The sequence below is a fragment of the Typopeltis vanoorti genome, chromosome 19 (genome assembly GCF_054136105.1).
Source record: "Typopeltis vanoorti isolate ZY-2024b chromosome 19, IOZ_Tvanoo_1.0, whole genome shotgun sequence".
Lineage (NCBI taxonomy): Eukaryota > Metazoa > Arthropoda > Arachnida > Uropygi > Thelyphonidae > Typopeltis > Typopeltis vanoorti.
The window spans coordinates 15,130,907-15,156,722 of record NC_143567.1 but is presented as its reverse complement, the minus strand read 5'-3'; the positions used below and the strand labels follow the sequence as shown (position 1 = coordinate 15,156,722).

General features: G+C 33.8%; 1 protein-coding gene across 1 annotated transcript in view; it reads right to left on the bottom strand.

The window, feature by feature from the left end:
• Nucleotides 1-14,487: 14,487 nt before the first annotated feature.
• Nucleotides 14,488-25,816, bottom strand: part of LOC150095874 (sonic hedgehog protein-like) — a 40,320-nt gene continuing 28,991 nt past the window's right edge. The window contains exons 2-3 of the mRNA XM_090409553.1: nucleotides 16,963-17,224; nucleotides 14,488-15,179 (exon numbers count right to left, since the gene is read on the bottom strand). Coding sequence (XP_090265679.1) covers nucleotides 14,488-15,179; nucleotides 16,963-17,224 — 954 coding nt within the window. The remainder of the gene's footprint in view (nucleotides 15,180-16,962; nucleotides 17,225-25,816) is intronic.

The following is a 25,816-nucleotide window of genomic DNA, read 5'->3' as shown; positions in this document are numbered from 1 at the left end:
CCCACTCTAATGATGATGTAAAGAAACTGATAGATTTTGCTATAAGTAAAAATATGGTTATATCCACTGCATTGTTTCCCTCATAAACACATCCATAAAAGGACATGAATAACCCCAGATGGTTCATCATTTCATCAAATTGATCATATGCCTACAGATAAAATATTGGTATTAAGAATTATAAATGTAAGACCTGATCTTTCTGTGATTTAGATCACTCTCGAGTAAAAGTTAAGTGCAAAATCTCAGTGTAGAAACAAGAAACACATGAAAGATTTCTTACATATTTTTATTTTCACTGGCATATTCATTTTTATCATTTTTAAAAACTATCTGTGATTACTTCTTATTTCAAACCCCTTGTATTCTTTCGTATCCCAAACCACTACGATGGTATCATGGTCAATGATAATGTAGTCAATAAGGCATTTTTTCCTTCTTGTATCTTCTGTCTGCATGAATTTATTTACATCTTCAAGCTGAAACATTGTGGTAACGATGATCAGTCCATGTCCTGAACAGAGATCCAGCAGGTACATCCAGCAAAGCCATTATTATCAGCTTTGTCCTTTTCTTCAGAACAGTAAAAGACAAAACTAATAACAGACGTTAAGGGATTTATTTTTATTTTTTAGAACATTTTAAAATATAAATAAATCCGCCAATGCCTCTTATTCCCTAAAGAGAGCGGGCGATGCCAGAACCCCATTTGAAGCCAGCGGGTAGCCACCCTTCGCCAATCTCGAATAGCTGGCCAAAGCCTATGAGTGATTTTAATTGGTATCCATTGGGAAAAGTGTGGCCAACAACTGCTGCTATCTTGTGGTACTTAACCCAACTACACATTATTATCTGAAATAGTGTAAATTCTACTATTGATTTTCTTGAGTTTATGGGAAGAAAAACCCAAGTTGTCGAGAGAAAAAATCCTACTTGCCAGTGCTTGCATAACCTTGCAGCGAGGACTTGGCAGAGACTTATTGTTATGAGGATTGCATAGCCTTGATGGAATGACATTTGATCCATAACACTAGCTTCATGAAGGAAGATATGCTAACTTCATTTAGAGTCTCCGACTAACCTTTTCTTGATGGATGCCGAGTTAGTCGATCTCTGGCAATGGCAAACAAGTTTTTTCTTCTGGAAACTAGGGCGTTCCTCCAGTAAATAAAGAAAATCGACCGTAGAACCCACACTATTTCAAACTAATATATTGTGTTAGGATTAGGAACTAAGATGGTGGCACTTGTCTGCCTCTCTTCACCAGATGCCATTTAAAATTAGTGATACCTGTGATTGACTAACGGTGGGGATTGATTGCCCTCAGTCTCCAAAAGTTAGACAGAGTTAAAGCGGTCTCATCTACTAATCATGGGAAAAGAAAGACGTCAACAGATATTTATTTCGCAATATAAAAAGATCCCATAAATACAATCCGATAAGTTCAATAGCACTGTAAATGTTTTTTTTAACGAAGTATCCTTATTCTTAGAGAGGTTCTTAAAAATAACAGTAGCTATTTTAAAATATTGCAGCACGGTATTTTTTTCAGTTAGGTTAATTTATTTGATGTAACTGTACACATTTCGTTTCTCATGGCATTGTATTTAACAGCCCTCTGTCTGATGCATATGTGCTGCCATCTGACGACAAAATGGAGAACTACCAAAGTTTCGAAATTATAGTGTTTTTTTTTTTTTTTTTTTTTGTAAAGATGATTTTCTATTAGGTTTTATTTATTTGTTTAATTTAACTAAAGCGACCATGAGTTTTCTATTTGAGCGGGTTAATACTGGTTTCAGATCACTTGTCCTGGTGTTCCAAATGTTATATACCAGTCTTTTCCTGGTTTTGGAATACACATAGGATTATATATATATATATATATATATATATATATATATATATATATATATATATATATATATATATATATATATATATATATATATATAATATATATCTATATATATATATATATATAGATATATATTATATATAGATATATATATATATATAATAACAAAATTGAGGTCTTCACAGGTAATTTTGAAATAATGAATTGCATCAAGCACAAAAAATAGTAAATAATAAACAGGACACATTTATATCATCTACATGTCACTCTCTTGCAAGTTACAAAAATATCATTTTATTACTAAAATAAAGAGTTAAAAGGCTTCAGTTCGGCGATGCAAAATTATATAAGCAAAGTGGATATTAGATTCAGTATTATTTCAAAGCCGAATGTAGAAACTATGAAAGTTTCATGGAGACTGAGATAAGACTTTCATGAGACTTTCATAGTTTCTGCATTCGGCTTTAAAATAATTCTGGATCTAATATCCACTTGGCTTATATTAATATAATTTTATTTACTTATTTCTAAAAAAAAATGGTGCAGTGCATCCAAGCTTATACTCATGCGCGAAATTCTGCGAACCAATCAGATCCGAACAATCAGCCAATAACATCAAGTTTGTTACCTTGTTCAGTAATAATTGTCAATGTTTTAATGATAAACAGTAATAATTTTACGAATCTTTGCACAATATGACTTCTAAAAGAAAAAATAAATATAATAAATACTTATTATATAATACTTAAATAATAAATGAATACTTAATATATAATACTTAAATAATAAATGAATACTTAATATATAATATTTAAATAATAAATGATATACTTAATATGTAATACTTAAATAATAAATGAATACTTAATATATAATACTTAAATAATAAATAAATACTTAATAGACCTAAGTTCGATTCTCATCGCGACGGGAGGAATCTTTATCTGGACGATTTTCAATCGAAGGTGAGTTAGCCGATCTCATACGGAGGTAGCAGGGTTTTTCATCCCGCATACAGACAAATCGGCCCTTCAGAACACACGCAATTTACAGACATAGAATACCAGTTGTGGTGGAGGTGGGCGGTAGATGGCGTTGATGGAGATGATTCGTAGTAGAGGTTCGGTGTAGTGGTTGAGACAGTTGTAGGTGTCCTCCTGCGATGAGTCTTTGGGCTCCTTGGAGGTGTCAGGAATAATAATAATAATAATATATAATACTTAAATAATAAATACTTAAATAGTTTTATCACGAATATTTTCTTAATAAAACTTTTCAGTATCTCATAACCAGTAGCGTAGCTGAGTTTGAAATTCGTATCTACGCGCCTTTTTTTAATTTATTATTTTTAGTGTGACGATTTTGATAATTGGTAAAATATCCTGTTGATGGCGCTTTTCTGATATCGGCGCCTTTGGCAACTACACAACTGCTCACAGCCGATTTAGTCCCCGTTTGTCTTTCTATAAATATGATCACCTTAAAGTTACCAGCATCTTTTCTAAAAAATAAAAACAACAATATCTTACCTTGCACAGAATCTCTGATATTATGTATTTTATCTCCAAGTGCCATAAGTATAGCTGGATATAATAGGCACTTGCTTGGATGTTTTAATGTTTAAAGCAATGGGAAGCAAACGATCGAAAATACGGTACAATAATAATGAAAGAGATTTGGGGTTATTTTGAATACAAATATATCACTTTTCGCTTGCCCAAGCACAGCTCTGATGGGCCGTCTGTCTTGAGTAGTGGAGGATAATATAACAACAGTAAATAAATAAATGAGAAAGTTAAGATTTAAGACATTTTCAACAGGAAGAACCCCATAAGCTTTCTCTGTATGCAAAATTACTCTCTTAGGAAATTACAGTTGATTGTTATCTATTTTTAGGGAATATTTTCGAAGAATTGCTTTGATTATAAAATAAAAATAAATAAATAAAATGAATAATGCCACGTTATTTGAGGGTTAGGAGTTTTGTGTTTTGCATGGGATGAAAAACAGTTTTGGAGATGAAAAGCCATGCCTTTCATTTGGATATCCTTGTAAAAGTCACTTCCGAAAACAGGGTGAGCCAAAATATTTCTAACTAAACGACACCGTCCATACCGACTCATCTACATAGGTTCTTTCAGAATATCTTTAAAATATACAATACAGGTAATAAAATATAGAAATGGTATTTGCTTCCATAGCGCTAGACGGCCCAAAGAAAAACTGTTCTAAGTTCGACTATAGTTGTCAACTAGAGGAAGAAGAACCTCTTTCAGAATTAGTAGATCTTTGGCATTCGTAGGGTTTTCCTCTAAGAAGCTCAGGTATTTAATTTTAATCCTACACCTAAAAAAAAGGGACCATACAACTCACACATAGTTCAGACATAATATGTGTTTCTATGTAGTGCTATTGGAGGACAGCACTTTTATTTGCCGTAATTTCTTCCCTGAAAGCCTTGATTCATTCATAGATCGAGCTCACTATCAGACGGTGATGAAAGGTGGGGACTAGCTGCCCGTTACTCTTCAGAAAGTTAGTCATGGCTGAAGGAGCTTCGCCTACTAACTCTCGAAATAAAAGGCTTTAGAAGACTTATTTTTATAGGTAATAAAAATATTAGAAAAATAGGTAATGATAAGTAATATAAATATTATAAATAGGTAATAAAAAATAATAAAAATATATACAATTATTGGGGCTGCTAAGTTGTCGAGTTGTTTGAAGATCGAAAATCAGCAACGCGAGTTATCTCCATTTCCCAAATAGCCAAATTAAATAATTTCCTTCATGAGATTTGCTGACTGTTGAGATCTAATTGGTTTTTAACAGGAAGAATCGGGAAAAAAGGCTGTAACTAAACTAATTGTTTCTCAAAATCAATCTAAAAGCATATTATTTTTCTGTTGAAATATTTAAACGTGTGCTGATTATTTTAGCGACAGCTGAAAGAACTTTCTCTCCGCCAAATACTGGCTACTGTCTAATTAATGAAAAGAGATTAACTTGTTTGACGTTTAGCTTTAATGAGCATTCGTAGAGATATTCGTGTTTATATTGCAATTATTAATATATTTAGACAATAAAAAAACTCACTCGTCTAGAATTCATTGTTTAAGTTCAAATGATATATAATTTTTTATGTAACACTTTTTATGTTAAACGCGCTTTAAAATATATTCGTGAATATTGTTTATGCTGTTAACTTCTGCTCTTTCTAAATAGATAGGTGTACTTAGCGTTTTTCGAAGCGGCGGATAACATATTTTTAAACTGTAATATGATCACTCTAATTAGATTAAAAAGCTGAATGTATCCTTTCTCGTTTTAAATGACCTATTATATGCTTAAAAATAAATAAATACCTATTATGATTATTTTTAGCTATATTATATGTCATTTTTAGTCATAGAATCTATCATAGACTGTCGATAGATGGCAATGCGTTCGCCGCTATCAATTCCAAATAATGGGAGAAGCAACCCAAAACTGTTCGGAAGAGTGGTTTTATCATATGTGAAATAAGCACAAAAATAAACAAGTTAATAAATAAACATAATAAATAAATAAATAAATAAATAAAGATTAAAGTAAATGGCGTGGAAGTGATAACAGAAACAACAATATAATAATGTCACTCAGTAAGATGTGTGTATGTGTGTAGGAAGGGGAGGTTCTTTCTGCTCCATGGCAATACATTAAATAGGATCAGGAATAGTCGTACGGAAGAATGCTGCACTGTTCGTTTACCATGTTTTCTTCTAAAACTTTTGTAGGGACGAACAAATCAAATCACTTTCCACTATACACTATATCATGAAATATAAAAGAGTGTCCAGTTTCTTTACTTCTTGGAAGCCCACCAATCAGTTAGTGAATGCCAACATAGATTTTGACTCTCTCTCTCTCTCACACACACACACACACACACACACACACACACACACACACACACACACACACACACACACACACACACACACACACACACACACACACACACACACACACACACACACACACACACACACACACACACACACACACACGCACACAGCAAATCTCCTATCCAACTTATCCACCTGTAGACAGAAAAATTTAGAGAAACTCATTGGGTAGTGGCTCCAACATTCTCAGGCTCAGAATTGACTTTTCGAACACAACAAATCATACGTGTTGTCTCTTCAGCTTCCAAAAGACTTTAGTATAAGTCCATATAAATAAATTCTAAATTAGTCGAACTTTATAATACTCAAGTTCGGGAATAAAGCATAAAAAACTTCTCGGAAACGCTTGATAATTTCAAAAAGAGGGCACTTTGCTTAATAAATGATTTTCTTTCTTATAGCCTCGCTCCTATCACTTTCTCATAGACATTTTATTCCTGCTTTATGCCTTTTATTACGGGTATTTTCATTAATGCTCCTCTAACATAAGTATCTAATATTCAGCATCCATACACGCATTTCAGCTTCACGCTTATCAAACTAATTCTCATTCCTCTTCCATTCCATCTATCTCTGCTCTCTGAAACAGCCTTCTCCAGGCTATTTTCTTCACCTCCAGCTGTTCACAGTGCACATCAAGATGTTTATTCTTTCTCTAACCACATATCCTTACACCGCACTATACACCATAGGCTGTGACCTCTTGTGCTTGACATTAAAAAGTAATACATCGATTAAATATGTTTGATGGAACCTGTTGGCTTAATGCAGTATATCTCTACTCATTGGATTATCTATAGAATTGTTTCTCCAAACAGTATGAATTTTGTCTTTGTATTTCAATAAACAATCAACAACGCTACGTATCTTATGGGGTGTAGCATTGCCACCAAAGGCAAAATATCTATTACGAAACCGATGATCAATGATAACGGCTCAAATATGGTGACATAATACGTAACTTTCTCGTAGAAAGGTGGATGAGTCAAGGCCATGTGAGGAAATTTACAGCATACTATATTAGTATCATTACTTGATACCTCTAAGGAGTCCAAGGACTCATTGAGGAAGGGCACTCTACTTATCAACTGTCGGTCTTCATTTAATCCACCAACTACATTAGAACCGCTACCATCATTATCTACACACAACGCCATCTGTTGCCCACCACTACTAGTATATTTTTGTCAGTAATTGTGTGTGTTCTCAATGCCGATTTGAAAATCCTAAAAAAGAGAAAATCCTACTACCTCCGTGTGCGATCAGTTAACTCACCTTCAATTAAAAAAAACATATATAAAGATTCTTCTTATCACGACGAGAATCGAACTTAGGTCTTGTCTAACCTAAGGACACAATGTACCGGCGTTCTTCCAATTGCGAATTTCATTGCCTTTTAAACCCGACTAGCTCCTCTACAAACCATAGCTTTTCAGTATTGCAATCAAGCACCGATTGGAGTGAAGCTAGTCTGGCTGCTGTAGATTATCATTTGTTCTAATTAAAGCTGGTTTCCATAATACACTACGATACCGATCCGGACACACAAAAATGTACTGAATGGAATCAGAGCGTTACAAGAAGATGATGTTCCTATATATATTTTAACTCTTAGATATCAATTATCATCAGATTAAAAATCTGTTGACACCAATAGGCGACGCTAATAGTTTATCATGTACTGTATAGTTCGCCTGTCCAAATGTGTTCTTCACTGCTGTTTACTCGTTGTAAAAATGTTAATCGGTGTATGAATCACCATGCTTTGACATCACAATAGACCTGAACCTTTTGGCTATCCCAAATCAAATTTATATTTATATAAATTGGATTTGGGATAGCCAAATCCAATTTATATAATTTTTTTATATAAATTGGATTTTTTAATATTTAAACTTTTATATTTAAACTTGAAGGTTTTGTCGTGAATCATTGTGCAACTTTTGGGTTTACCAAACTAGGTGATGTTTTGTTCTACGCTTTGTAAATGACATGTAAATTCTTTCTTAACGATGTTTTCATACATAAATTTAATCACCGGTCTATTCAAAGAATCTTACAGTTGGATTCCAAAATATCATCTATCTTTGGCTAAAGCAAAACTTTCTCCAGTCCATTCGCTGGACCAACCAACTAAACCATTTTTTCTCAGGTCATGTAGAAAAAATGGTTTAGTTGGTTGGTTGGTTTGGATCTTGAGCAATTTCAGTAACTTTTCAAAGCAACTAAAACTATGAAGTGAATATATTTGGAAATTGCATTCTGTAACCGGTTTGCATTTTATACATGACAAAAAACACTACCACTTCCATATAACAGATCAACTTATACCTTATGTGCAAAGGCTTCATTTCTTTTATGAATGGAAGAGGACGTAGTTAATAGTTTTAAGTTTTTAAATTATAGCACATTTTTACTTTCACGAGGCAAACTGTTATTATCATTACTACATGGTACCTTCATAGAGTCTGTTAATAACGTTATTTTTTTAACAAGAAACATAGATAAACATCAGAGAAAAACAGGAGTCATAAAAACTTCGTTAATCTTTTCGTGGCCTTAATTTTGTCGTGGTCATACATCGCACAGAGAGAACCGGGAAAAAAAAAAGAAGGAAAAAAAATCTGAAAAAATCCCCTAAATACCTATAACATAAATATAAATTCATTAGAGTATCAATATCATTATCAATATAAATTCATTATACAGGAAATGCAAAATTGAAACTGAAATAACGTAGCTTCAGTTCCTATTAAACTAAGCCATTATTTACTATTTTACAATAGTCTGATTATTTTGTATTTATATGATATTATTCGACCTTTCTTATCCAGTTTGTTTATTCTTATTATTTCATTTTAGGCTCCGTAATTTTAGTTAGGCACAGTTCAATAGATTAATGTACGTAAGAGGGCGAAAGCAATGCCATCAAGTACGCTAACTGAGAAGTTCTGTCGTCTGCTTTTTTTATATATCGTTTCGTATTCAGTTTGGAATATTGCTGCGTACAAGATCAGAGAACAACACGGTCAAGTGAAGTTTATTTACGATACATTTTAAAAGTAAGTAACTGTGGTGCGTTATTTTCATTGCTATGAAATTCGTCTGAAAAAGCAAATCCATATATTAATCACAGATATAATTTTTCCTATACATTACCGCAATATTTCCTATACAAGTTCAACGACCGTCAGCTATTTGATAGCTATAAATATTTCAAAATCTTTGCTTGTTGTATTTCAACAAACGTTAGTTCTGATTAAATATTAATCAGAACTAACGCCAACATTTAACAGAATTTCGGCTACTTTAATGGAATGAACTATTTTTGCCAGGGTGACTTGCATATTCTACAAGCCTGAAGATATCTCAAACTTTATAAACTGACTTGGGAATATGTTCGAATTTATTGTATTGAACAGTTATGAAATATTTCATATTCCAGCACACAACGAAAAGTTATTTCGTGTATCGAAACTTCAAGTGAATTCTGAATTATTATTATTATTTTCATTTTCATTGCACAGAAATTAATGAACTTAATAAAATTAGATGTTCGAATACAATGTTTTAAATGAATATAAGGTTTTGATTTGACTGTGACAGTTCTTTGAAATCCTGACTGGAACACTGAGTTTTGGGATTCCTTAGCGCTGCTAAGTGGTATATTAAATATAAATGAAATGTGTTTTCAGCGACAATTTATGTTTTTCCCTCGGAGTACTACAGAGGGAAGGAAAGAAAAAAGAATTCTAGTGTTTAATGTTTGGAGAAACTCGGTGTAATACTCCATTGTGAAAATATATGTACGCAGATATAACACAAAATAATGACCCACCTGCCTGTATCGTACTGGGTCACATTTAACAGAAAATGGTTTGTACCTGTCGTGACACTAATTATACTGGATGTTAAGGACATCGGAATGAATTTGCAGGCATGTTCCAGTGGCTGAGGGTAGTCTTAATTCAGTGTTATGTCAGTGTATGTGGAAGTGCTAGAAAACAAAGTTCAACTAAATAATAGCTCACATACTTTGGCTAAACGCCAAGCCGAGATACATCTGCTCGTTATTTTGATAACTAATACACATAATTCATTCCATGTATGGATATCAAAAATTAGAAGGAACAGTACAAATTCGATTAAATTTCCACTCAAATGACTGAATTAATTATGTTCAAATAATAGATATGTATAAATTTTAATCGTGACAGTTGAATTTTTTGTTTATACTGATGGGCACACCTGCTTTGGGGGAGGGGGAAATTGTATGTCAAGTTGAAGGTATCTGAGAACCCTATTTGTAATATAAGTGTAAAACCTTATTTACCAGCTGAGTTTATTGTTGCAAGCATATTGAGAATTCACTTTATATATTTTCTATGATCTAATTTCAAATTCCAACTTGACACGCTGTATGTTAAGTGCGTGCCACGGCGGAATTTGAAAACATTTTAAATAAACAAATTTCACTTCAGTAGTATATCTTCGTGCTTCACCATGAAGATTTTTGGTATTTTTTCTGAGTCGTTTCAGAGTAGATTTTTCCCCGCCGCGGGGAGGGGGAATTGTAACTATTGAAATTTGTGCATAGGCTACTTGTAATGGAAATTCAGTCCAACAACAGATATTTTAATACGCTTATTTACAGTGGGTTGAAACCTATCGAGGTATATCGCTGATAGTTTGAAATGTGAATTCACAAGGTCACTTTTACTGGAAGAAATAAATAATCTAAAACGGGACGCTTTTCGAGCCAAAGAAGTCATTCGGCGATTATTATGTTCTTCTTTAAGAAGCGGTTGAAGCTTTGTAGATTCAATCAATGTGGCAATTAAGGATTTCAGCTGGAGCTGTAATCAGAAATCAAAATAAAAGATGGTCGTGATCAGTCAGTATCTTAGCTGTCCGAAACCTTTCTTTTCTCTTCCCACTTTCCTGCTTCATGAATCACATCTACTTATCATTGAATCCCCCCCCCCCCCCACTTCCCCAAATGGTACGCAAGATCATCTTTCCTTCGCAACAAACCTCTCACATTTGTGGCTGTCACTTTCCGCTAACCCACCGTAACGACACAATCTCGGCACTTCTGTAGTGACACATTTGTGAATGTTTGTAAGCAGTCCCCACAGCGAATATTTGACAACAGGGGTTTCAAGTTTTTCTATTTCTTTATCCTGAGGGTATCTGCAGTTTCTTACATCCATTGATATTAAGAAAAATGAGTAAGCGAATTTTTGTTTTCCATGTCACATAAGTGAGTTTTAATCAACCTCTTTGTCGTGCGTCAGTTGAGTTTTATGTCTTCCAGTATCGCGTTGCTGATGGACTTTATAAAGTTAACATTAATGCCCCGCTCATACGAATTATGTTGTTTATCTTTTCAAGAAATGGGGTATCAGAAAAAAACTGAAAATGTATGAAAAGGCTAAATAAAGAATATATATATATATTAAGAAAACATGCATACTTAATCTTGAATGTATTGCATAATGGAAAATAGGACTTAATTTCAATCGATTGAATGTAGTCATGTTCGCGATTTTGTTATACTAATACCTTGCTAATATGTAAGTTTGTATATGTTGTTCATTATCGAACCCCCCCCCCGTTTTTTTTTTTACAATGTTGAAATTTTAACTAAAGTTTGTTAGCTGGAAATTTCCTAATAGATCTTTTAGCAATACTGAAACACACATGCTCAAGTCCGACGAATAGCCATAGGACCATTCGTCTTTCTTTCACCATATTACTACGAATTGTTTATTTTCATACTCGTGGCAGACTTTCTTAAAATAACTGAGTATGTGTGTAGTGTTTCACTTGCTAATTTGGTTGTGTGAGAACGGATTCTTCAAGGCCAGAGAGGGAGAGGTACGGAAATGAACCGTTTGGTCCAATCACCGAATTAAAAAACTGCATTTCGAAAAATGCAGTGTAGAAAAAAAATTCACCGATTTAAAAAATCTAATTTATAAAAACGGGCGAATTATTTTCCACCCAGGTACGGCAATAGAACATAGCGGTTCTGGACAAACATCAGTGTTAGCTGTATTTTGTCTAAAGGGATATTTTTCCTATATAGTTAAAGATAACTTTTCTTCTCTTTTATTTTATTTTGTAATTTGTTATTTTCTTTATTTTTTTTATCACCTTGGCTCTGATCCACCAAAGGTTGTAAACATATAGCATATTAATATCCTTGTGGGGTGGGGGGGCTAAGATTTTTATTTATTTATTTTTATAGTATTCATTTATTTTGAATTAATCTGGAAACACTATTCTAGCGACGAAACCCGAAACGTTTTTATCTCACACCGGGCGATGAAATATATTTTTGCCTGCTTAACAGAGTAGTCAACCAGGCAAAATACATATTTCAGTTGTAGGTTTTGCATATATCACATATATGTTTATACTCGTGAGGATGGATACGAGGCTGTGTTCTTCCTGTTTATTATTCTGATTTCACCGGGAACCATTGCAATACACTGGAACTGACAATTTAGTAATTAGTAAGTTCCGTTCGTGTTGTAATCACTGTATATGGATGTCCACCAGGAACACTGCGAATTAATCAGTTCCTTTGCATTCCAATTTTTTTTCCCCCCGAAAGCATGTACATTACAAGTAGAAAAGATCGGATAGTCCCAAACTTAGGTACGTGACCTCATGGATCCTTATTTGAAGAAACTCTTGCTCATGTATACACTATTAATTCTAATTCTTTTACTGATATTATTAGTTAATTACTTGTAGTACATATATATACTGTATATGACGATCTGTAATATTAACTCGGGATTGGGATATGTTCATATTTATAATTTATATATACTGACTAAAACCGAGAAAAAACAATTAAATTTATTCAAAACGCAACATGTTTCATCGGATTGTCCAACTTCTTCAGGCGTGGGAACATAGAAAGCAAATAAAAAACACTATAAGAAACATTGTATCATTGTAAAAACGACTATTATAAAATTCAGTTAGCTTTGAACTGTAGCTACAGTCCGTGTTGAAGTTCTATTGTTGGGCATCTGCGTGCGTCTGACTTTACGAGTGTGATATATATATATATATTAACTCGTACTATTAACTCGGGGTTGGGATATGTTCATTTTTTAAATTAACTGACTTAAACCCGAGAATTATAACACAATGACATTTATTTGAAAAAAACGCAACATGTTTCGTCAAAAATGACTTCTTCAGGCGATAAGAACATAGAAAGACAATAAAAGACACTTAAATTAACATTGACACAATGTGTCAATGTTAATTTAAGTGTCTTTTATTGTCTTTCTATGTTCTTATCGCCTGAAGAAGTCATTTTTGACGAAACATGTTGCGTTTTTTTCAAATAAATGTCATTGTGTTATAATTCTCGGGTTTAAGTCAGTTAATTTAAAAAATGAATATATATATATATATATATATATATATATATATATATTAAGGTGTTCAGGAGTTTGTTACCTTTCAGCTTAATTTTGATAAACTCTGGTAGCCACAGTATGAAAAAGATCTAAATGCAGTATTAGGCAATTTTTGGCAATGAGTTCTTATTTTATGATTCAAAGATCCAGATCCCCTCTTTCGTTATTTCATGTTTCAAGGGACCCACTGGGATAGATCTCTGAAATTTGAAATAAATATACAAGTGTTACCTCAGTATCAATCCCAACGTGATCAGTTGATCACATTATGTTGTAATTAATATTTCAGTATTGGTAACTGAAATTATACTGTGTGTGTTGGTTATTTCTTTAGACGAGTTTCTGTATAGACTCAGAAATGTTTTCTTCATTGATGTTCCGCTGTTGCTGTTCAACATGTGACTAAATACTTTGTGCAAATAAGTATATGAACATTAAAAATACCAAATAACAAAACTGTTTTAACTGAAATATCGGATTTCTTATTATTTCTGAGGATAAGTTGCCGGTTTACATCAAGTTGCACTTATAAAAACACCTTCGTGTAGATTTTACATTTATACACTTATAATATATACATTTTCAAATATATCATCTTATATAACAAATAAATTACAATAATTTCGATTTTATACAGTTATTTTCACTGAAATAACAATGATTTGTAGATAAGCTGAACATAGTAACAGAAACACAACCAATTTCTGCAAGCTTCGATAATGATCTGTGTGTGTGCGTGTGTGTGTGTGTGCGTGCGTGCGTGTGTGTGTGTGTGTGTTATATCTGAATATGTCGCTGTAACATCAGTTACAGCAATTTATTCTTTGTTTTCTTTTAGCTATTGTCAGTCTTTAAATAACAATGAGTCCATCACAATATTATATTCATATTGGAAACAATATAAGGTATTTCCATGGCCCACTCCACTGAACTGGCACCCATCGTTTCTCCTCTTTCCACTAAGCCTGTTAAAACCCAGCAGTAGCTGCTCAGCATTCTTTTACCGTCTAACTGCAAATTCACCGAATCTGCTTCATTTCGTCCTCTTTCACAATATTTGTTTCTAATCTCTGGAAAGAGAACAGAGAACTCAATGTTCAAAGAATAAATATTGTTAAGCAAAGGCAGGTAAAGTCATCATTATATCTTAGCTTTTGAAAGGCAGGAACATTAAAGCGTATGATTGTCAATTATTGCAGACGCACAACGCTAGATGTGGATTCATTACCAGATTTCATTGATACAAGTAGTCATGAGGAAATATGTAACGGGCTACGTTATAAAGAAACTCGGCATACCAATGAATCCCACTCCTTTGACATTTGGCTGATTTGTGTAGTTTGCTTCCAGGTGATATTAAGAATATTTTCTGCAGAAAATGTAACAAAGCCTCCTTCGTATTTTCGAGTAAACGAAGAGGCGTAAACGCCCAGTGAGCTATCCGTTGATCACCAATAAGAGCATAACAGGAGGCAATGACATTATCTACCAGAATGTTACCTTCTCTAGTCAAAGGAGCAAATACACCAACTCCGGCTTTTGTTCTTACGCTGATTACAAGCTTCGCTGACACCTTTCGTCCATTTTTGACGTATATATAATGGCCTAGTTGGATATTTTTGGCAAAAGTAGCAACAGCGGTGTGCGTATCAAAAGATTGATTTGTGATGGATAGGAATATCAGATGATTGGGAGTCAAAGTGATTTCTGTTCCGTCTTCTGTCCTTATAATTTGAAATAAGCTTTCTGCATTTTCCTTGCGGTCCAAAAAAATAATTACTTCACTGAACACTAGTTGTTGCTCGGCTCCGACGACCAGTACTTTGTCTCCGACCTTTAGGTCAGCTATACGGCGTTCACCTAGCGGCGTTTGAACAATGCTGTTTCCGTGGAAGCATCCTGCTGATCGAAGCGCTCTAGCAGTTTCTGGAAAAACAAAAGAAGAAAGGAGTTAGTCCTTACTTTTACTGAAACGCAGTAGTAGATGGTGTTAGTGCAATAAAAAGGTCATTCGTCTGTAAATACCACTAACAAGTTTAACCACCCCTATAAAATACTGGAAAGGCTGTAATTACTAGTTGTAAATAGCACCTTAAGGAGGGAGGGAGATATTTCTACCGCAGAGACGTGGCGAAGACTTAGAAACCGCAGCAAATTCCCACTTAAGCAGGCCATTTAAAGACCCTCCTACTGTCCTACTGAGCTATCCACCCACCAATCCAGTTGTTCACCTTACCGCAATAATCCATCATTATAACACTGTTCATAGACAATGGGCGCCCATGAGAAAGAACCTTCCGTGTTTCTTCACAGATCCTGTGTAAGACCACACAAAAGGAAATTGTGCGCAGAGGCGGAACTTTCAAGCGATGGTGTGGGCGACTGATCGCTTCTATTTCTCGCGGTCCCGCACTGTGCAAAACTTAAACAAGGCGTTGCCTAATTATATAGCCCGTTAAGCCTATCATCGTGTACCAAATTTATTCACATGCAGATTGCCTGCACACAGCTCCAGATTGAGATCACTTTCCGTATTCACTTTTTTGAAAACCGAGGGCTCGAAATACCAAGCAAATGCAATACAATACGCGGACTAGAATATATCATTGATTTTCCTCGGAGCAACAAAAAATGCGAATTAGTTGTTCAAGTTTATTTCTGTTTTCTTTGATTTTTATTGGATAATTCATATGCGCCCCATTATTCTGAGCTTTTGCACACCAACTGTTATTTTAATCTGATTTAATTTAATTACTGCCAGAAACTTAATTTTAAATTTCTTGCAGTAATTTAGTAGTATTATGCGTTACTTCTTCTTTAACACATTCGTAAGATCTACTAATGAAGACCGTTGCTTCCATCATGTCTTAATTCTGTGTTCCTCATCCATCATACAGTCTATCAGGCTCAGCTCGGAGCTTTCTGCTGTCGACTGCAATATTCATGTTATTCTCTTCAGGCTACGTATTTACAGTTATTGATTTGTGACGCGTAGCCTTATTATGTTAGAGATGTAACGGCCGATATCATAAAATTGCTGCAATAACGAGTATACGCGCATTTCCAGAACATCAATATCGGGCTAGCAATCATATTTCCACGACTGTGATCCGTAGATTTAATTGCACATAATTTCAAAAAGTTAGCAGCATTCATAGCGCATTGACTGCGTGGATGTGCTAAGGATAAGATTATCTGATGGCGTACTCACACCGAGTGATGAAAATAGTCAACCCGCCACAGTGGATTACAACTCTTCAAAGTGGAGAGGCTATATTAGTCAGCAATTAAATTCTGAACTTAGTGGGAGGATTGTGCGTTAGGTCAAGAGTGGAATTTAAGTGTGGCACCTACTTTTCGTATGTAAAAGCTTGACGCCTTCTTTGTTAGATAGACGCCTATAATTCTGCACATTATTTATGCAATCAAATCCTAATCATCCACATGTCGTTTTTAAATCGATTGTGATTAATACTTAATTTTATTTCTGAATCTACTATTACTTGAAAAAACAGCGTGAAATCCGTGGCTTATGTTCCTGAAGAAATTAAAGACAGAAATTCTGACGGCATTAAAATCACTACAATTTAATAATATAAAATCTTTATATTATTAAAGACGCCGAGTGGTTTGTTGAAGCGTGGCGTGAGTCTTGAATTAAGAAATATTTATATCGTTTAGTGTTAATACCAAATCCTCAGAAACCTACCTGACTTGACTGAGCAATGGATATGAGATCGGGACTCGTAATATACCCAGTCGAATCCTGCCTCCACTGCTAGACGCGCTAACATCCCATATTTAGACCGGTCTTTGTCGCTGGTTGTAACATCAACAGCTCTCCCCTCATAATGCAACGATCCTTTTGCATGAAGACCTTCTTCATCCCATGCTTCTGTCACTCTCAAGTAGAGTCCAGGCCACTGGTTCATTACTGATATAGCTAAGGTGTTCAGTTTTTCTTTACAACGCTATAAAAGAAAAGTTCCGAAATAAATTTCAAGGTCATTGGAAGAAAAAATTTAACATGAAGCTCGCAGCTTAGAAAACAATTATTTTTCTATGCAATTAAAAGTCCATTAAAAAAAAAGGGAAATAAAAGTTTGCCTGGTAATAGTTTTTAATGTACATTCCTAACTCTTTCGCTCTATTTGATTGATGCTTGTCCGGATGTGTTGTTGGAAATAAATATTTGATGGGAAAATTATTTACTAGTACCCAATAGACAAAGTGTCTTTACATATGATGTATCGAATGAACTAGTGAAAAGGGAAGTTCACATATTTGCAACTTGCATGCCATAATGCAGATTTTTATCAACCTTTTGTTCCGAATAGGAATAAAATTAATTTTGTTCTCTGAAATAAAACAATTAGCAACTTGCTCTGTCAAATCTTTTCATATTATGCATGTTAACGCAGTTATGATTAATAAAATATTATGATGAGTTTTAAAATAAATTTTTCTGTTGTATATATTAATCTGTTTTACTTAATAATCATTCACAGTATGTAAGTGTTGGCACGATATTATATAAAGTAATAATACAGAAAGAAAATGTACTAAAATTATAATATTTTTTACCACAGAAATTACTACAAAAGTTAAAAATTCATTTTCAATGCGGTGTATATACTGTATATGTTGTATCATTATTGTCATACGGAATCAACTACGTTTTTCCAGATGCGTTGATTGAGTTTACGGTACTAGTTGTCTCGGTTGTGAATTCAAACCAATACTAGTTCGGATGTGTTCAGAGATGTGAAAATATAATTCTGTTATTTTTTTAAAGAAATCATATTTTTATATATTTTTGATGATTGCTTCTTTATTTTTCCTCAACAAATAAAGAAAACAGTAAATATTATGTAAGTAATGTGACGGTGATATAGGAAACTGAAAAGGTTGACACACGACAAGCTCACAAGAATGAAGAAAGTGATCACAATGACGATTACAGGTTTGAATTTGAAAGAGTAACTGAAAATCAAAGTCAACGGCCACGTAACACACCAGATACGGTATGACATCCAGAGATAAGCTCAAAGGTCACCAGTTAAAAACATCTGCAAGATTCGATTATTCTGCATGCACCAATGTTGTGTTACTGCAGATTATTATTGCCACGCTCATAGATTAATTCGCTGAAATTCATATTCCCAGAATTCATTTTCTATAAAGAAATTTCAAGAATGTAATTATGGTAGGTTTTGCATAAGGACATACTTGAAAAGGGAAATGTCTATTGGCAAATTATATGAGGAAAAAAAAAAGATCTAATGGAGTACTGGAACCTCTGTAGTTCATTCGGAACAACAACACGCTTACTTTATTATAAAATAAATATGAAAATTACTTCCAAGTATTCAACGTTCATCCATACAGAATCATTTCCATCGGTCACAAACCCTTTTCATTTCCCCCCAAAAGAATAGACAGTAAGCAATGTTTTAGTATTAACTTTTTTAGAAATTGGCAGACATTTGATGTGTGCGTGCGTGCGTGTGTGTGTGTGTGTGTGTACGCGCCAAAGTATGCCAAACCATAAACTTAGCTGTCTTTTTCAAAGAAGAAAAAAACAACAGACCTAATTGCCTATTAGAAAATACTCCACATTTCGTATAATGGTTATAATAGTAATAGTAAGAAATTAGGTATGATAATTATTAATAAAAATGCAAAAAAGTATGAAATTAGGAGAAATATGATAAAAAAAACACCGCATTCTTAATGAAGATCAAGTAAAACATTTAGCATTTACGCACAATTTTTAGTGAACATGGCAAATTATATATGAAAATTGATAATGGAATAAACAAATCTGATATGCTGGGTAATCATCTGAAGAAAATTGTATTTAATATAAGAGAGGAGAAATTAGCCAAAACACTAAACTAGCTGTATAGTGACAGTGGTCAAACTAACTTTAAAGTTATGGATTTGAGAGCTGGGTTAGAAATAATAGTTGATCAAAGACTGCGACAACAGATATAAGAGTTCTGAGAAAAATTAGGGGAGTTAACAGATGACATCAATCATATTAAAAATGAAGATGTTAGAAAGAAACAGGATATTGTTAGTATTCGAGAATGCTCGAGCGGGTCGCTTAAACAGAATGAGAGAGGTGTGATCGCAGGAAAAGACATAGAAGAAAACGAACAAGAGGATTGATGCAATTCGGTGACGTAGAAGACCGAAGTGTAGAATTTGATTGTAACAGAAATCTGACAAATAGATTAATGTGAAAGGCAGGTGGATAATAAGCAGTAATGATACTAACTTAATTTCGTGATATAAATTCAGGCATTTGCATATATTATAATAGTTGCAATAAGTAAAAAAAAAAGTGTTAAACAAATCTAAAAGCACTTTCTTTCTTTCTTTTTTTTTTTTTTTTTTTTTTTGTAAGCACGTTCAATGTCTCAATTGCATAGGCGTTAGCTGTATTCTCCCAATATACTAATACTCCATTTTCCTTATATTGTTCCTTGTGGAACTGTTCACTTGTTCGCTGTCGAACCACTCAAGTCCAGGTCAGATGATCTTCGGTGATATTCTTAGTTTTTTTCATAAAAACTCCAGATATGTCAGTCAGTTATATTACGTGGATGTTGGATTCTCTCCAATGTTGCCAGCCTAAAAGTCATAGACTAGATTTTGCCCTAAATCCGTGAAGTCAAATTAACTTTACAGCATGTGTTACAGTAATGCGGAACTGATTTTTATCTTGGTCTTCTCTTTCGCACCCAAAATAATGAAAGTTCTTACCGCGCTAGTAATTCGGTGTCACTGCTTAACATTTGGAAATGAGTTACTATCAATAACAAAAGCAGTCCGGTTTTACAGTTTCTAAACCTGTAATTGCAACATTATAATAAATTAAAGAAACGAGAGGTTGAAAGCGCTCTGAATGCAAGTGAAAACTCAAAAAGATTGAGTTTGTGTTACAGCTCTGACATGTCAAACATATTGATGTCGCGCCTCCATTCATTCGAAAACTATCGCTATGGCATAAGAGGCCTAACAGATAAACATAGTGACAGTAAGTCATTCTGTTTTGGAGTGGTTTGCCATGTTTTAATTTAAAATTACATAAAGGAAGACTGCGATCTTTTTCTTAAATTCATTAGTTGATTGTTGGAAGGAATGATCAAGAAAATAGCATAAGTAAACAAAAGAAACGAGATGAAAGGTTGAGGAATGTAAGAGAGTAAAACTATCGGTGGGATTCTGAACAGAAAAGCTCAGTAAAGGCGAATCGTACTTTTTTTTGTACTTTTTACATAACATCTTTAGACAGAATCAATGGAATCAATTAATGGAGAAAGAATAATTCAAAGAGGCATTAAATGTTTTTTTTTTAAGCGCTAGAAGGGCAGTAAACATAGCACAACATGCATCCACAAGGCATATATCAAAATATATATGGTTCAGGTTTTAGATTCAGACCCTGGAAATATATTAGAATCTCCCAGATTAATTTTAATTTATTTATTAATCTACATTTAGTTTAGTTAATGTAAATAAAAAATGCATAACAAAAATTATACTGGAATGGCTGCCATATGAAGGTAAGAGATCAGCTAGAAGACCTGAAAGAAGATGGTCAAATGATATAAGAAAAGTAATTGGAATTCTTTGGCACCGAGAAGCTCAAGATAGAAATAGATGGAGAATTGGGAGGCCATAAAAAGAGTTAAAAGTAGAGGAGGAAGAAGAATGTAAATGAAATTGAATTTACAACCTAAATTTCATTTACACAAATTAAAACTTTTTTTTTTAAAGTTGACTAGTGTTATTATAGCAGCAAATTTGTTTTAATTGTGGATTATATTATGGGCAAAGAAGAATTACAGTATACCAGTTGTATACTGTACGGATGGAACTGTATTGATGAAGTATTGGATGCATTGGATAACTGTATTGGATGGAAATTGATAAAGCCAGGGATTTGGAGGTGTTACTGGATAGGGAGTTGAAGTCCAGAGGACATATTGCAAAAGTGGCTAAAACAGCTCACAGGATTACCTGATTATTGATGAATACCCTGATCAAAGAAGATCAACGCCTTATAAAGAGAAATAATATGGCTGTGATAAAGCCTCATCTGAATTACTGCACGCAGATTTACCCGCCTGGGTTTCTTGGAGATGTGGACGAGGTGACGGATTCATAGGCGAATGACCAAGATAGTTGCAGGTCTGTGTGATACCCCATACAAGGAGAGATTGAAGATTTGTGGGTTGCAGAAGCTGTTTGATTGGCGGATAAGGGGGGAGGGATTATGATACAGACATATAAGTTGCTTAGGAGGAAACTATAGGATTGATGTGGGCGAAATATTTCAATACATGAATAATGTGAGGAAAACTAGAAGAGGTCATCCATATAAATCGAGTAAGAGTGTAGTTAGCAAGGGCGTGAGAACTAGTGTTTTTTTTTTTTTTTCTCGGAAAGGGGCGAGGGAATGGAATAGATTGTCAGAGTGTGTGTACTTTGTCGGCATCAAGGCAGATATGACAAAGCACACACAACTGAATCAGTGAAATGACTCCATTTTGTTGAATATCGTCATTGGATTGAATTTTTGTAAATAATTAAATTCACTGAATCACCACGGTGAAAAAGCACTTGACAGTAAGCTTAATCCAGTGGAAAATTGTTTCATTCTTAAAAATTCATCCGAATATTGTTTAAAATGATGGGATAATAGAATAAAAGAGAACCGACATTTTTATGTTACACCTCTTATATTAAACCTCCCTTGCCCTCAAGTTAATTGTAAGCGAAACGAAAACTGAGTCTGGAAGAAGGGAGGTACCGTAAAAGAATTAAACAGCGTATTAGGGACCGGTTTGAAGCATCGCCACCTATCTCATATCAACGAACCGCATTATGTTTTTAAGTTCAAATCCTTCAAAAGAATGATATTCTGTCCTTGAAGTTGTGTAAAAGATAATTTCTTTATTTCCTTTAACTTCATGCTATTATGATTTCAATTTTACTTCATGCTATAATTATTTATTATGAATTATCCATAAAAAAGTTTTATCTTCCTCTATGTATACTTAAGAGTAACAATTTATTTTATAACTATTATAGATAGGAAATGGAGAAAAACTGAAAACCGGTTAATAGTCCTTGTAAAAATGTTTCATTCGTATTATTTATTAATAATGATAATATTTATAATAAATATTCTTTCGATGAGTCTTTGGACTCCTTGGAGGAGTCACGTAATAATAATATAATATTTATTAATAAAGAAGTCTTTGTAACAGAAACCTTAAAATTTCTTTTGCATTTTAGTAATCTCTCATAAGAGATATTATTTTGTGTGTTTTTTTTCTTCTAATTATTGCACAAGAATTAATCTAATTTATTCTCATGTTTATTAGAAAGTAGTAGTAAGCAAGGACTTAATTCTGATCATTGATTATGTGTTGAACCAAAGAAGCAAGCTTCATTCTCTTTTAACCTTTAGGGGAGTTCATTATTGTTATTCATATCAGTTTCAAATGGGGTGGGGGAAATGCAGTTCATTTAAAATCCGTTTAGCATTTATTAGTAATTACTGTTTCACTATTTTTTATAAAATTATTTTCGATGAAATACATATTTTACTTTAAATCAAACTGTCATTCATATAAAAACAATTTGGAGAGATATATTCTTAACTACAATATGTAAGAAACTATTTTAAAGAAAAAAAAACATTTCTTTAAAAAAAACTTTTCGTGATAGCGCTTTTAGATAAGTAAAAAGATTATAAATATCAGAACCAGTTTTTATAAATTACAGGTGACGGATCAAAGCCATTTGATGACCAGTATTTCACCTAAAATACTTTATAGCAGACATTATAGCTTAGGTAACAGTAATAACAAGCTAATTAAATGTTGGCATAAATCGTCTGTTGTGTCACATAAAGCCTGTTACCCATCTCCACAATCCACTTCCTTGGGTAGAAAATCGATAGAAATCTTCACCCACGGGGTGATGTTGCGTAACTCCTTAGGTCAGCAATTGTCGGCGTTATGGTAAAGCAAGCTACAAAATAGATTGCAATTTCGGTTATTTAGCGAAATTTAGACGACCTGGCCCTTTGTCTCAATTTTATTTAAGTGAGAAAATAAAAAGAAGGCAACTCAGTTATTTTGAATTGGACAGCCACTGACGTAGTTACTAGACAAAATAAAGCACACTTTGAATATTACGCTATTTGATCCTTTATTGTGAATTAAAAACAACTTAATTATTAAATCCATAAATAGAATTTATCAAGAGAAATAGGATAACAGGAGAAAGACAACTAACTGGAGGAATAAGCCTGCATTGTTTGTTATAAATTTAGTAAAGCCGGTCTGCAGAAACGAAAAACTATTACTGTTCAGTTCTAACCGCCTATAAGGGAACTTTTACTTGAGTTTTTTTTTTTTTCTCTCTCTCTCTTTAGCCAATTCCAGAGTGAGTCGATATCTGGCTCAGACAAACAGGTTTCTCTCTTTCTTTCTTTCTCCCCCAAAGGTACCGAATTATTTAATCTGCATCTCAGCAAAATTGATCGTAGATCACCAACTGGCTCGTACAAATAAATACTGGTTTAGTTGGAAGCATTTCCCCCTTGTCTGATGCATTCAACCTCGTTATAGTAAGAGGTGAAAAGCGACTGCTGCCTACCTGTCCTTTGGAAAATGAAACTGAATTACATGATATCTTTATTTTTACAATCGAGCAATAGGTAAACTCAATATTGGCAGACAACTAGTCGGGCCGGATTGCTCACAATTAACACTAAAGTAGATAAGGCATCGGATCGGCATGTTATGCAAATATTAAGATAGATGTGCCGTACTGTGCTGTACTCTACTGTACATCTACTCTAATATAGCACAAAATAATATAGCATACATTACTGGTATGGATTTTTATGTCTCTCAGTTTAAAATGGGATCTCAACCAATCAATCAATCAATCAGCTAACGCCTTTTTATTCCCGTAAAGAGGGAGTAGGCGAAGCCATTTTAGGCCTATCTAACTTGATCTTTCATATTTTATTCATGTAGCGAGTACGAAATGACATTCGCCAGTTGACTAGAAAAATTTGAGTTCAGTAGGACGCGTGTAATCTTTATAAGGGATTGTCAAGTGAAGGCATATTAGGCAGTTACCTAGGCTATTTTCTCTGAAACATCTCGCAGAACAGTCATACCGGTTGGTAAACACATACAATCAACAAATATGATATACTGCCTCATTGTCTTTCTTATTTCGGCTGTAATCATGATTAAACTAAACGAAATTTGTGTTTCTCACTTCTGCACGTGCTATGAATAAGGTTAGAGAAATTGACGCTCTGCTGCTATTGCTCCTGATATTTTCAGAGCATTCGATGACGTCTAGCTTAGCATCTTGTAAGTTCCGGTTGGGTAATCTTTCTTTTACTTTTTTTTTTTTTTTTTTGAATTGGGTAACTGGTTTCTTCTCTGTCATGTTGGGCTGCTTGTTATCTTCAAACACTTGAAATACCAATAAGGTCATTCCAAAAGCTGATAATGTATGGTTGATTTAGAGAATTAGCAGCATGCTAATGTGTGCTTATTAGAAAGTTCACGTAGTGACAGGTAACAAATCTATGCGACTGTCGGTTCGGTAATTGTATGATGAATCAAGTTCAATAATTTAAATAATAAAAAAAGAAAGATCCTAGATAAAAATAAAAACTTACGTCTGCGAATATAAACTTCAGCTATGTGTGTATGAACTTTATCCAGATGAGAATCTGAGTTTTAAAACACAAACAAAATAAATTTAAAAAAAAAAAAAACGTTTCTTATTTACTGCATCTCACAACGAAACAGACGTAAGGGTAGACAAGTGATTTGTTACTTTAGGAAATCCGAACAGGACAAATGCAATGAAGTATTACTCCTGTCATTCTTGAACCGGACACTTATATAAGCAAAGAACAATAAAGATAAGATCGTGACGAAATTGGGTTAAAAAATAAAACAGTAGAATATAAATATGAAAACATTTAGCAATGACCTGTCACTAAAACTAAAGTTCCTAACATTCGGTGGAAGAAACTATGATCAAGGAATAAATAATAAACAAATTTGTATAAATAATTCCTTAAAAGCATCCATATCGGTAAGATTGAAAGGATTTTCATTTTCTCCATGTATTCTTAGTGTTGGTACTGATTCCTGAATGAACCGAGCTGGAGAATCTTCGGAAATGCCGATTCTAAATGCTAGACATAACAGCTGCAGATCACGAAGGCGAAGACACCTTTTGCTGAACAAGTGTCTCCCACGATGATCATTATTGCAGCTATTTGTATGCGGGAGTAGCGACCTTGAAGGCAAGAATTTAGGGAAAGGGTGAATAAGCTCCCTATGGACTTGGAACAATTGACGCGGATGCTCCCACGTAGAAACTATTTATGACCATTTCAAAGTCGTTTAGAAGAAGCCACAAGCAGTTAAGACACCATCACTTCAGGCGTGGATTACTCATCAAAGGGCGTGAGGTAGCAAAGGTCAACAAACATTTTG